The sequence below is a fragment of the Cetorhinus maximus genome, chromosome 7, assembly GCF_964194155.1.
Source record: "Cetorhinus maximus chromosome 7, sCetMax3.hap1.1, whole genome shotgun sequence".
Taxonomy (NCBI): Eukaryota; Metazoa; Chordata; class Chondrichthyes; order Lamniformes; family Cetorhinidae; genus Cetorhinus; species Cetorhinus maximus.
Window position 1 is genome coordinate 52376030 of NC_135885.1, and position 13527 is coordinate 52389556.

Below are 13527 nucleotides of genomic sequence, written 5' to 3' on the forward strand. Positions count from 1 at the left end.
GCACTCGAAAGTGCACTCCCCTCATCTCCAAAAAGTGGAACATCTGCAGAAACTCCACACTGAATTCAAATTAATAGTTTCACCTCAGTCATAGTTATTAGTGTGGATCTTTGTTGGGCAGCTGAAATGAAAATTAATTATCTACTGTCCCCAGTAATGGAGTGCATCTTCAGTGTTTGGTTCACAAACATATAAGCCACTCTTTGGCTTAGATTTGGAGTATAATTGAACCGGGCTGCGCAGCTGTAATTTGACCCCCAAGTAATAAACTCTGTCGCTGCATTTGATCTCAAATTAAAAATCATAAAATTGTAACCTAGGAATTAAATAAAATCATGAAATAAAATTAAATTAGTACTTGCATGCAATCTGTTTAAATTAAATATTAAAGTCCTTATTTATACATGTTAATTTTCACCAAGATGATTACTTTTTTTCCCATAGTTCACAAACAGGAGGTATTCTGCTAATACACCAGTCATGTACACGTATTATTTGGTCCTTTGCTACTTTCACTCACTAATAGATAATAGAAGAAATATGAAAGCCATTTAAATTTTCATGACAGAACATTAAAAAAAAACTCCCATTTCAGCTAAGAGAAAACAATTTGCCCAGCTGGAAAAAAAATAAAAATTTATGATCCATTAAAAATAAAATTAACATTTTAATCTATAATTTTCCAGTTCACATTCATCGCATGCACTCGAGTAACCTATATTATAAGAATTCACAAAAGAATTGTAAAACATACTGATATGCATGATCGCACATCACCACAATACCTGGCTGTCCTCCCTGCTCTATGAATGTAAGTATTAGCATCCTCTGGACAATCCAACTGAAGAACCCAATTCACAGCAGGAAAATCTGGAAAGAAAAAAAGTCAAATAACTTCATAAATAATTTACCGGTACATATATTCTGTGCCTTGCTTCTTATTTTAACTATGTGCAGTGAAACCATTATTGTAAAACTTAAAACATTCTCAATATTCTTATCACAAGCATACAGTTCCAGATTTGGCAGTCAACAGTGAAAGAACAGTGCTTGCCATTCACTACGCTGATAGCTGTCCAAAGAGTTTTCACAGGCTTTTGAGCATAGACTTGCTGTCATCAGGCATCTGATCCAGCACTGCACCCTCTGCAGGGCACCAGTGAGCAAGGCAAGAACCAACAAGGCTCTTCAACCAATCAAGGCTGAGCATCCTCAGAGAGAAACACAAGTCTAAAACAGCAAGTATAAATTAGAAATAGAAAGGAAGCAAAGATTAAGAAAGAAAGCTGAGATTAAGAGAAAAATAAAAGAAAGTAAAATTAGAACAAAAAAAACTTTTATGTTTTATTTTTCTTAAATTTCCAACACTGACCAAATTCTGAACAAATAGACACCATACTTCTAAAATTAAATTTTCAGAACCAGAGAGATTATTTGGCAGTAATTATGACTGATCACGCTATCAAAAATTCACTTATATCCAAATGCACCAGCCATAACTTTTCCACTGTGTTTATGGGTTGCTACTAGGGAACCGCAACTTCATGCCCTTACATTGATTTCAATGCAGTTGATCAACAAGTATAATTATAGGACACAAACAAAAAATGCTGGAAAAACTCAGTAGGTCCAATTTTTTTCCAACAATTTTTTCCCACTTTTTTCCCATTTATTTATTTTTTAAATTTTTTAATTTTAATTTTTAATTTTTACTTATTTATTTTCCTCCCACTTATTTTTATTATTTTAAAATGTATTTCCATTTTTATTCATTGTTTTATCCCCACTTTTTAAGCCTATTTTCGATCTTTTTTCCCACCATCGTCTCCTCCACCCCACCCCACCCCCACTAGGGCTATCTGTCACTTGCTCATGTTGTTCTTTCCAGAGTGCTTACCCTGGATCGGCTATTATCACATTCCGGTTTCTGCTCTTAATGTCACCATTAGCACCTCCTTTAGCCAGTACCACAACCATCAACACCCCTTTGACCTTTCGTTTATGACATCTTTTGCAATCTCTCCTTTGCCTCCACCTATTGCTGGCCTTCTATCCAGTTTCACCTGTTCCACCCCCCTTAAATAGTATATATTTCACCACATTTTTACTTCTATGTAGCTCTGAAAAAGAGTCATACGGACTCAAAACATTAACTGTCTTTCTCTCCACAGATGCTGTCAGACCTGCTGAGATTTCCAGCATCTTTTGTTTTTGTTTCAGATTTCCAGCATCCGCAGTATTTTGCCTTTATATAATTATCGGACAGCCTGGGAAGCAGGGAAACTGGAATTTCCAGATTTAATTGAGCATGGGCGTATTTTGGAAATTGCTGCCTAATTACTCCATGATAATGGTGAACGCCATTAGCCTGGCCATTATTCTCAAAGCAACATTCGAGCCACTGACATGATCACAGAATCTTAACGGCACAGGAGGCCGCCATTCGGCCTATCATGCCTGCACCAGCTCTCCAAATGAGCATCATGACCTAGTGTCGTTGCCCTGTCTTTTCCCCATACTCTCGCACATTGTTTCTATTCAAATAATCATCTAATGTCCTCCTGAATGCCTCGATTGAACCTGCCTCCACCATACTTCCAGGCAGTGCATTCCAGACCTAAACCACTCGTTATGTGAAAAAGTTTTTTCTCACGTCGCACCTTCTTCTTTTAAGTCACTTAAAATCTGTGCCCTCTCATTCTTGATCCTTTTACGAGTGGGAACAGCTTCTCCCTATCTACTCTGTCCAGCCGCCTCATGATTTTGAACATCTCTATCAAATCTCTTCTCAGCCTTCTTCTCTCCAAGAGGCTTAGTTCAAAACCTAAGTATTGACTTTTATAATAGTAGGTTTGTCCACTAAATAACTAAGACATGCAGACCAGGAAGATATCAGGGTTGACTCCTCAACTGTGCCGAGCTAGCTAATCTCAGCCAGGTCGGTAATTATTTTAAGCCACAATGGCCCTGGGTGAAAGAGATGAAAGTCAGTCACAATTCCTGATCTTGGCAGGTAAGCAATGGTTAGGTGTGGACACAATCAATTATGTTCACAATTCTGTGGACCAGAAGATGATCATAGTCTTTGGGTCTTTACACTGGTAGGGAGTCAACACCTTAGAGTGATGGAGCTGGAGGATGCTTTAAGACAAGGGGGTAGGTGGGGAATGAATGTTGTATTACCCACAACTTACCCTCTAATTATTTTTGCAGTGTGGTCAATTTGTTTAAGTGCATGAGCTCTTTAAATCTTTTTATGCAACCACATACATGCAGTATCTTAAAGGGCAGACTTGTGAGCAATCTACACGAGAGCTATAGGGTTGCTGCATGGCCCCGCGACGTAGAGGGAACATCGATGACTAACTTTCAAATTGGTCATCATCCTTAAAATGCACCATCCACAAATGAATAGGGAGTCAACAAAGTTAAGCGAGCTATAGCTTCTTATTTACCAGTTGATTACATCCCATGATGTAGAAACAGACAGATTCAACAACAGAAGCACATAGTCAAAATTTAGTTATGGGTGAAAAGATAGTTTTGATTTAATTACTTTATACGGAAAGTGACCAATGTATTGAATGAACTGCCAAGTGAGGCAAGAGGTTGATGGTATCAGCAAACTCAAGCAAAAATTGCTTAAGTGCCAGGAACCAGCCATATGGACTGCATAAGAATGTAAGAAATAGGTGCAGGAGTAGACCACACAGCCTGTCCTGCCATTCAAGACTATCATGGCTGATCTTCAACCTCAACTCCATTCCCCCCCACAACCTTCTCCCCATCTCCCTCGATTCCCTGACAGACCAAAAATCTGTCCATCCCAGCCTTAAACTATTCAATGATGGAGCATTCACAACCCTCAGAGATAGAAAATTCCAAAGATTCACAACCCTTTGAGTGAAGAAATTTCTCTTCAGTCCTAAATTATCAGCCCCTTATCCTGAGACTGTGCCCTAAATTCTAGATTTCCCAGTCAGGAGAGTCTCCTATCAAGCCCCTTCAGAATCTTGTACATTTCAATGAAGTCAACTTTCATTCTTCTAAACTCGAGAGAGTATAGGCCCAATTTACCCAGCCTTTCAACATAAGACAACCCCTTTCATTCCCCAGGAAACAATCCAGTGGACCTTCACTGTACCACCTCCAAGGCAAGTATATCCTTCCTTAAATATGAAAATCAAGACTGCACCAGGACTAAACAAAGCCTTGTACAATTGTAGCAAGACTTCTTTATCCCTGTACTCCAATTCCCATGCAATAAAGGGCAACATTCGTTTGCATTCCGAATTGCTTGTTATACTTCATGCTAACTTTGTGTTTCTTGTACAAGTACTCCAAGTCCCTCTGAACATCAACATTTACTAGTTTCACGCCTTTTTAAAAATTCAGCTTTTCTATTTACTGAAGTGAATAACCTCACACTTCCCCATATTGCACTCCATCTGCTACCTTGTTGCCCACTCACTTAACCTGTCTACAGCTCTTTGTGTCCTCTGCACAGTTTACCTTTTCACCCAGCTTTGTGTCGTCAGCAAACTTAGATATATTACTCTCTGTCTCTTCATCCAAGTCATTCTGGTTATCATCTCGGTGTGACAGGAGAGTTGGGGAAAAAGGTATAAAGAGGAGTTGAATACATGCATGACTGAGCACAAAGGACAGTACATGCATAAGCAAGCACAGAAAATACATTTTAGGAATCATAAAAATTAGTTTTTCAAAAGCCAAACAGGTAGGAAGAGAGAAACTTCTAAAAGGAAAGCATCAAACTGTCTTATACTTTTAAACATGGTCTTCACCACTGTACTCTACATACCAAGTCCTCGAGCAGCTATGTCTGTTGCAAACAGTACAGCAGCCTTTTTCCGGCAAAAATCATTGTAGACCTCAACTCTTTTCATCTGCTGCTGCTTGCCGTAAAGAGCCAGGATTGGCACACCGGGGCGAAGACGGCAAAACACACGGAACAGATACTGGACCTGATGTACAGAAAGAGAATGTGAAAGGTTCAATAAGTCTTCAGAGCCCCAAACAATACTTCAATAAAAGTTAATTCTGTTTCACCATTTTACCAATTTAAAGCTGCAGAACACATTTTTCAAAATTTCTATTTCAAGAAAGGAGTGCTCCACTCAACCCAGCATTTAAAGAATGCAGGCTGATAGTCAAACAATAGCATCTTGCACCCCTCCCCAAAAAAGAACATGTCAATGCTTGCAATTTGTAGCATTTCTTCAAACTATCCACCCAATGCAGTACAATTCAGAGTCTTCAACAACTCTAATGAATGTCTGCCTGCTGCTCCATTTTAGTTAAAAAAGTCAAATCGTGCAAAACACAATGCAGTTTCCAAGCTATATGCCATTCAAAATAAAAAAAAAACATAACCATAATCCTTGGCCTTCCAAAACTCAGACACAGCTGAAAAACAGCTTAAAGAAGAAAATTTCAAAAGCATACAACTGTATAACAACCCTTACTAAAAGCCTATGACAAAGGCAATTGCCTCTAGGAAACATTTTATAAGCTATATTTCTTTTCATTACATTGTATTTCAGAATTTTTACGAGTGTTTTGGGATCATATTCTACAATTCAGTGTGTTTCTGTGTAAACTAAAGCCTAATAACCGCACAGATCTATAATTGCCAGCTGTCTGCTTTTGAAGCAGTCAGCCAGCTTTTTCCACTGTTCCTGCAGGGGCCTGGAGAACTTAATCTGGGGCCACTTAAATTCTCAGTCACTTAATCACTTCTGTGTTCCTGCTGTGGTCGCTTTTCCTTCTGGTCAAGGCTGACTCCCAATTCAGCCCACGTGTGTGCAATGGTTCAGGATGGGTTTACAGTGTCCTCTGTAAGCAGCAAATGGGAGATCATAGATGTTTGGATACAAAATTGGCAGAGGGCAGTGCGCTGCTGATATTTGCTCAAAGTTTACTCTAGAAGCCGTGCCTGCTCGCAAAGAGGTTGTTAACATACTGAAGTGATTCTCTTAGGTACTTTGCAGCAGTGTGGAAAATGGCAAAAATCACATACTTTTTCTTGTGTGCAGGAATAGTTTGGTATTTCGATATCAACACCTACCTCTTTGCAGCTTGAAAAAAAGACAATTATCTTCTTATTCAGGTGATTCTTCACAAAAGAGTACAACATGTTAATTTTCTGTTGCAACTCACAGACCACGTAATTCTGTTCAAGTGTTCCAGGGGTGCTGCAAAGGAAAATGCTTTTTAATGTCCTTGTAAAGAAATAAAGTATGAAGCAGGAAAACAAAGTGCAGTTTACAGATATAATTTATACACGTATATACCAAAACCACTGACTGACCAAGAACAAATTGCCCAAAAGTCTAAATTCTTCTCAGATTAAAAGGGCGTCTGTCCTTTTAAAAGGCATGCTTTAATTTTATTTACTCTACATGTCCACTTTTGGCTAATATGTAATTCTTTTTCAATCAATATGCAATTGCTGCATAGTCATAATTTATTTCACTTCTGATCTTTGTTTCCATTATGGTGTGCTTACTGATACAGCAAATGGATGCAAGGCATCACAAATCTACAACGAGTTATTACCTAGTTAATGAGTAATCAAACTATCTCACTTATATCATCACCACTATATGCACCAAAACAAAATCATGTCCATCAGGTCATTCATCTAAAAGGAAGCCATCATAATTCTACAAAAGATACACAGAAGATGGGAATATCTATGAATTAGATAAATTGAGTTTCACTACAAATTGATCTTACTTAATATGATAATCTTCTTTGCATCAGTCAACTGATGTCTTTTGCTAAATAAAGTCTCAGAAAATATAATGCAATTACTTTCTGAATCTAATTTAACTCAAGTCTCCTTGTGCTTATTTATTTTTACTGTCAGCTCACATAACAGAACATGATGATGAAACTAGTCCTAATAGTCCTGATAACAACAAAGCTGTTTAAATATCAGAAATTGCTTCATTACTTCAATTACAGTATGTCTCCGTTTAACATTGTTTCACTCTGACATCAGTAAGTTAACGGGGCCTGTAATCTGATTGAGCTTGGCAAGGATCTTTTTAACATTGGTGGAGAAGAGCACAGTTGACGATTCGAGTCCTCATGACCCTTCAACAGAACTGAAGGGTCATGAGGACTCGAAACGTCAACTGTGCTCTTCTCCACCGATGCTGCCAGACCTGCTGAGTTTTTCCAGGTATTTCTGTTTCTGTTTTTGTTTTGGATTTCCAGCATCCGCAGTTCTTTGCTTTTATCTTTTTAACATTGTTTCCCCCGTGACCCGATTGGCGCCATTTTCGAGCAGCCTCTTCCCCTCCCCGACCTCCCACTCACAGCCTCTTCCCCTCCCTGACCTCCCACTCGCGGCAGTCGGGGGACTGAAAAGAGCTGGAGTGGAGGGGCAGTCGGGAGACTGAAAAGAGAGGGAGTGGAGGGGCAGTCGGGAGACTGAAAAGAGAGGGAGTGAAGGGGCAGTCGGGAGACTGAAAAGAGGGAGTGGAGAGGCAGTGGGGAGACTGAAAAGAGAGGGAGTGGAGGGGCAGTCGGGAGACTGAAGAGAGAGGGAGTGGAGAGGCAGTCGGGAGATTGAAAACAGCATGAGTGGAGAGGCAGGCATACCTTCCGGGGACGAGAGAGCGGACCTGCATGGGAGCACCCTTCCTGAGTTGCTCGGCAGATTTGAAAAAAGTGTGTGATGTCACAGGAAAGTCATGAGTTGATTGATTCTTGAGCAGCTGCTGTTAGGGACTGCATTTCAACCCCAGTGAGTAAGGGTGAAGAATTTCTACTATCTACAAATCCAGTTTATGGTTAATAGTACAAAAGTAAGATTAAAGTAAGTAAAAGTTAAAATAAATAAAGTGAATTAAAAATTTAAGGTTAAGACCACGGCAGGACAGTTCAGCCAAGCAGAATGCCCATTTTGTGGCATGTGGGGAGTTGTGGATACTTCTCGTGACCCAGACAAGCCCATGTACACAAGCTTGAGCTCCGGGTTTCAGGGCTTGAGCAGTGGCTGGAGTCACTTAGGTGCATCCATGAGGCAGAGAACTACGGGGATAGCATGTTCAGAGAGGTGGTCACACCGCAAGTTAGGGGCAAGCAGGCAGATAGGGAATGGGTGACCGCCAGACAGCCCAAGAGAAACAGGCAGGTAGTTCAGTCCCCAGAGGTCCCACTCACTAACCGGTTTTCCGTTCTTGATGTTGGTGATATGGATCCTTGAAGGAGTGCAGCAAGAGCCAAGCCAGTGGCACCATAGGTGGCCCAGCTGTACAGGAAGGGAGAAAGAAGAGCAGAAGGGCAGTACTGATAGGGGATTCTTTAGTTAGGGGGACAGACAGGCATTTCTGCGGCCGTCAACGCGACTCCAGGATGGTTTGCTGCCTCCCTGGTGTTAGGGTCAAGGTTGTCACAAAATGGCTTCAGGACTTTCTTGTGGGGGAGGGTGAACAGCCAGAGGTCGTGGTCCACATTGGTACTAACAACAAAGATAGGAAAGGGGGGTGTGGTCCTGCAATTGGAATTTAGGGAGCTAGGTAGAAAATTAGCAAGCAGGACCTCTGAAGTAGTAATCTCCGGACTACTCCCAGTGTCACGTGCAAATGAGGAAGATAAGACAGTTAAAGGAATGCATGGCTGGAAAGATGGTGCACGAGGGAGGGCTTTAGATTCCTGGGACTGGCTCTGGGGGAGATGGCACCTGTACAAGCCGGACGGGTTGCATCTGAACAGAGCCAGGACTGAGCTCCTTGTGGGGCGTTTTGGTGGTGCTGTTAGGGAGGGTTTAAACTAACTCAGCAGGGGTGTGGGAATCAGGAGAAAATATTAGAAAGTAATACCAGGGTGCACGAAATGCTGGGAGAGGCAGATAGCACTAAAATAGAGGATAGTAAGTTAATAGATGGAGTCTGAGTAAGGTAGCAAGTGATGGATTCTAAATCAGGGTTACACTGCATGTATGTGAATGCACGGAGTATAGTTAATTAAATTGGGGAGTCACAGGCACAGATTTCCTTGTGGGATTATGATGTTGTAGCAATAACGGAGACCTGTCTTAAGGAAGGGCAGGTCTGGATGTTAAATATTCCTGGTTACAAGTTGTTCAGAAAAGATAGGAAAGGGAAAAAAAAGGAAGAGGGGTGGCGTTTTTGGTTAAGGAGAGTATTGCAGTACTGGAAAAAGAGTATGTGTCAGAGGATTCAAGGACAGAATAAATTTGGCTAGAGCTAAGGAATAAGAAGGGTGCAATTACATTGCTCAATGTAATATATAGGCCACCATCTAGTGGTAAGGATATGGAGAAACAAATCTGCAAGGAAATTACAGAGAGGTGTAAACATCATAGAGTATTTATAATGGGAGAATTTAATTACCCATATATAGACTGGGATAGTGGTAGTGTAAGGGGCAGTGAGGGACAAGCATTCCTAGATTTCAGGAGAATTTCCTACAGCAGTATGTGTCCAGTCCAACAAGAAAGGAGGCACTGCTGGACCTGGTTCTTGGGAATAAGGTGGGCCAAGTAGATCAAGTAACAGTGGGGGAACATTTAAGATACACTGATCATTGTATCATAAGGTTCAGGATGACGGTGGAAAATGACATTGGTCAATCCAGAATAAGAATAATGAACTGGCAGAGAACGGACTTCAATGGGGCAAGAACGGAGCTGGGCCAGATGGACTGGAATCAAAGATTGGTGGGAAAAAGAATAGCTGAACGATGGGCTACGTTCAAAGAGAAGATGGTTTGGGCACAGTCAAGGTATGTTCCCTCAAAAGGGAAGGGTAGGACAAACAACTTCAAAGCTCCCTGGATGATAAAGGAGATAGAAATTAAGTTAAAGAAGAAAAGGTGTCCTTACGACAGGTGTCACGTAGCAAATACAATTGAGAACCAAGCTGAATACAGAAGGTTCAGAAGGGATGTGAAAAAGCAAATACAAGAAGCAAAGAGGGATTATGAAAAAAGACATCCCAAACAGAAATCCCAAAGTGTTCTACAAGCACATCAATAGTAAAAAGGTGGTGAAAGGAGGAGTAGGGCCGATTAGGGACCAAAAAAGGGATTTACACAGAGGCAAGAGACATGGCTGAGGTGTTAAATGAATACTTTGCATCTGTCTTTACCTACGAGGCAGATACTGCCCAGGCCATGGTGACAGAGGAGGAAACTCAGTCACTAGAGGGGTTTAAAATTGATGCGGAGGTATTGGATAAGTTGTCAGTACTTAAAGTTGATATGGCACCAGGACCAGATGAGATGCATCTGAGAATATTGAAGGAAGTGAGAGTGGAAATTGCAGAGGCGCTGGCAATAATCATTCAATGTACTCTGGATTCGGGGGATGTGCCAGAGGGATGGAGAATTGCAAACATTACGACCTTGCTCAAAAAAGGTTGTAAAGATCTGCTCTGCAATTACAGACCAGTCAGTTTAACTTCGGTGACGGGAAAACTTCTAGAAACAATTGTTCGGAATGGAATTAATAGTCACATGGAAAAATATGGATTGATTCGGAAGAGTCAGCATGGATTTGTTAAAGGAAAATCGTGTCTAACTACGTTGCTTTAATTGATGGAGAAAAAAAAAACTGAAACAGTTGGCAACTTGCTGGAAATCACATGGGTGAGAAAAAAAACTTAAGTTGTGAACCTGATTGTTTTGAAGGCAGTCTTGTTGGAGAAGACTACCCTAGCTAAATCCCTCTCTCTATCTTGCCTAAAAATTGTATACGGCCATCAACCTGTAGTCAGAGAAACCTCACCCGAGTGTAACTTGTCTGCATTTAGACCTATAAAGCTGAGACCAGTTGGTGAGAAAGACCAGACATCCACCAGGACCACCGGGTCTTCACACAAGGGAACTCCAGGTCGACAGTGTCAAGACCCTGCAGACTTCACCCTTTATTTTATAATGCCCATCCTCAAAATCCCAACTCTGCAGAGAGACCATCTGTTTGCCTTTTCTTTTTGTGTGTGTGTGTGTGTGTGTGTGTGTGTGTGTGTCGGGGGAATTGTTTAGAAAGAGATCGATAGTTATACTTCCCAATTACAATTGTGTGTTAATCAGTACTTGCAATTTGTGAAAAGTTGTGTTTTAAAATAAATTTATCATTTGAGTTTTTTGAAAGAAGCCTGGTCAATGTCTCTTTTCTTCTGTGTAGTAGAAGTATAAGTACAGAATTACCATTTTGGTGAGAAAATTAAACATTTAAATTAATGGTACAGTCTGTGGAATAGTGGTGCTTGATAGTTCGCACACTCCTCCAATCCCAGTCATAACAAACTGTTCTGCGATGAGTTCCCAAACTTTCATGACTGATTGCCAGAGATAGAGGGGTTTGAAAACATTTTTTATGTTAGCAGTGACTGTGCTCCAAACATTCAAATGGAACAAATAGAGCTTCAACGTAATGGCCAGCTGAAGAGCAAGTCTGATGTGGTGTGTATGCTGACATTATACAACTACCAGAGGAATCCAAAGGTCTGCACGCTTTCATTACTCAGCAGCTGGTGTGTGTGTGCAATAAAACATTTCTTAAGGAGAACCAGTAGAAGACATGCGCCTGCTCAAAGTTCACTGATAAACATCTGAAGTGCATTCTTTCAATAACCACAATAAGATAATACCATGAATGAAAGACTTGATGAAGCAAAAGCCAAGTTTAGCCATACTTAACATAGAAAACTGACATACTGGAAATGTGTGGAATGTTTGTTCAATAAATGTTTTGTATCAAAAAATAAACAATTGTGTTGGGTATGGTGTTCAAATAAGATTCTGCCTCATTCCAAAGCAGATGTAGCCACACTGTGGTCACAGAGTGTGCATCCAGCTCCCAATCCAAAAGAATGAACTCTGCCTTGCCACACAGCATATTAAACAACAGTGTTTTGGCAAAAAAAATGGCAATTAGCTCCAAGCCTAAGTATGCTAATATTTAGATACCCATCCTAGTATAATAAGTCAAATAATTTTTAAATCTACCAAAAATCACTTTTGCCTCTCGTTCTCCACCAATGCTAAAATCGGACAATTGGTTTTCATAAAACATCCAACTCTACTTTTGAGTGTGTGCAACAAGACAAAAGTGTTATAAGTGTGTGGAGAGTCAACTTGCCTCAAAAGCACTATCAATGGAAGAAGGGAGCACAGTTAGCAGCAGGGAGTAATCAGGCCAACTCAAACAACTGAGGCCAGTATCATAGGTGGACAGATGGTCAGTCTTGCTGAAGTCACAATGAGCTACAGAATAATTAGAACATAACACATCTAGCAAATGGTTGCTAAGGTTAGCCTGATTTGAATAGGGATTTAGCTATTTACAAAATAATTAATGTACCTGTTTTAAGTTTTAACCTCTAGGTAAAAGCAAAATTCAATATGTTGAATTTTTCCAGCACTTTTTGTTTTTATTTCAGATTTCCAGCAGTATTTTGCTTTTATTTCAATATCAGTAACATTGATGAGTTTTCTGCAATCTATATTTCATTGAATTCAATATTGATCTTCACCTTTTCAGAAATGGGGTTGACCCGACTCTCCAGGCTTCTGGGGAAGTTAAGAGCAAAAAGAGAGAAAAGGGAAAAACAAACAGCAGAATGAATGACCCAAGGAGGATGATAGAAAGGGGGCATAGGCATATTGGAACTTTTACAACAAACTTTCCTGCAACCCCATTTAAGTTGCATCTAAATTGCGTTTAAAAAAGACAAGTGAGCCAGAACAATGCTAACACATATGCCTGAAGCAGGAGACAAGTTGTGAATGTTTACAGGACACTCCAGATATAAGCAATTCACCAGACAAACATGATTACCATTTACAGATATCTGAAAAGAAAAACAATTCAGAGGACCTGCTGTAAGTTTACAGCCTTGTTATTAAACAAAATAACAACAACCTACCTGAATTTAGCATTTTCATGAACCCAAACATACTCTGGGTCTTTCAGACTCAGTCGTGCCAAGTCCTTAACGGATTTAGTTTGGGTTGCTGAGAAAAGCAAAGTCTGGCGCTTCTTAGGGAGGTTTTCCACAATGGCATTCATTGTTTCAGAAAACCCCATGTCCAAAATTCGATCAGCTTCATCCAAGACTGCAATGAGAAAGAAAAAAGGCACATATACTGATGAAGGCAAATGATTATATACACAACTCCAATCTGAGCACATTCATTGCTGAACCTTACACATTACTACAATAAATCATCGCACATTCTGTGGTAATCAAGGCTAGCTTCTGACAGTTTCGAGCAAACATATTCAATACAGACAACTTTTTTTCTAATTTTGTACAATGGAGCCCTGATACAATCAGCCACACTTATCACTTTAAGGACTGTAGTAGCATTTTCCCAGAAAATCAAAGGCAAGAGTATTCTATTGTATTCCAAGATTGATTTTGTTCCAGGGCAGTATGGTGTCACTGTAAATTAGATCTTCAATCCATTAAATACACCGAAAGACAAGATCAGTTAGTGATCATAACTAGATTGGCCACAGGCATT

The 13527-nt window shown here is 40.2% G+C and overlaps 1 protein-coding gene across 1 annotated transcript in view; it reads right to left on the minus strand.

Annotated features, from left to right (window-relative positions):
• The window catches only part of ddx10 (DEAD (Asp-Glu-Ala-Asp) box polypeptide 10), a 288529-nt gene that overhangs the window by 230781 nt on the left and 44221 nt on the right, over positions 1-13527 (minus strand). The window contains exons 6-9 of the mRNA XM_078545489.1: positions 12927-13116; positions 6089-6215; positions 4823-4985; positions 786-870 (exon numbers count right to left, since the gene is read on the minus strand). Of these exons, the coding sequence (XP_078401615.1) occupies positions 786-870; positions 4823-4985; positions 6089-6215; positions 12927-13116 (565 nt within the window). The remainder of the gene's footprint in view (positions 1-785; positions 871-4822; positions 4986-6088; positions 6216-12926; positions 13117-13527) is intronic.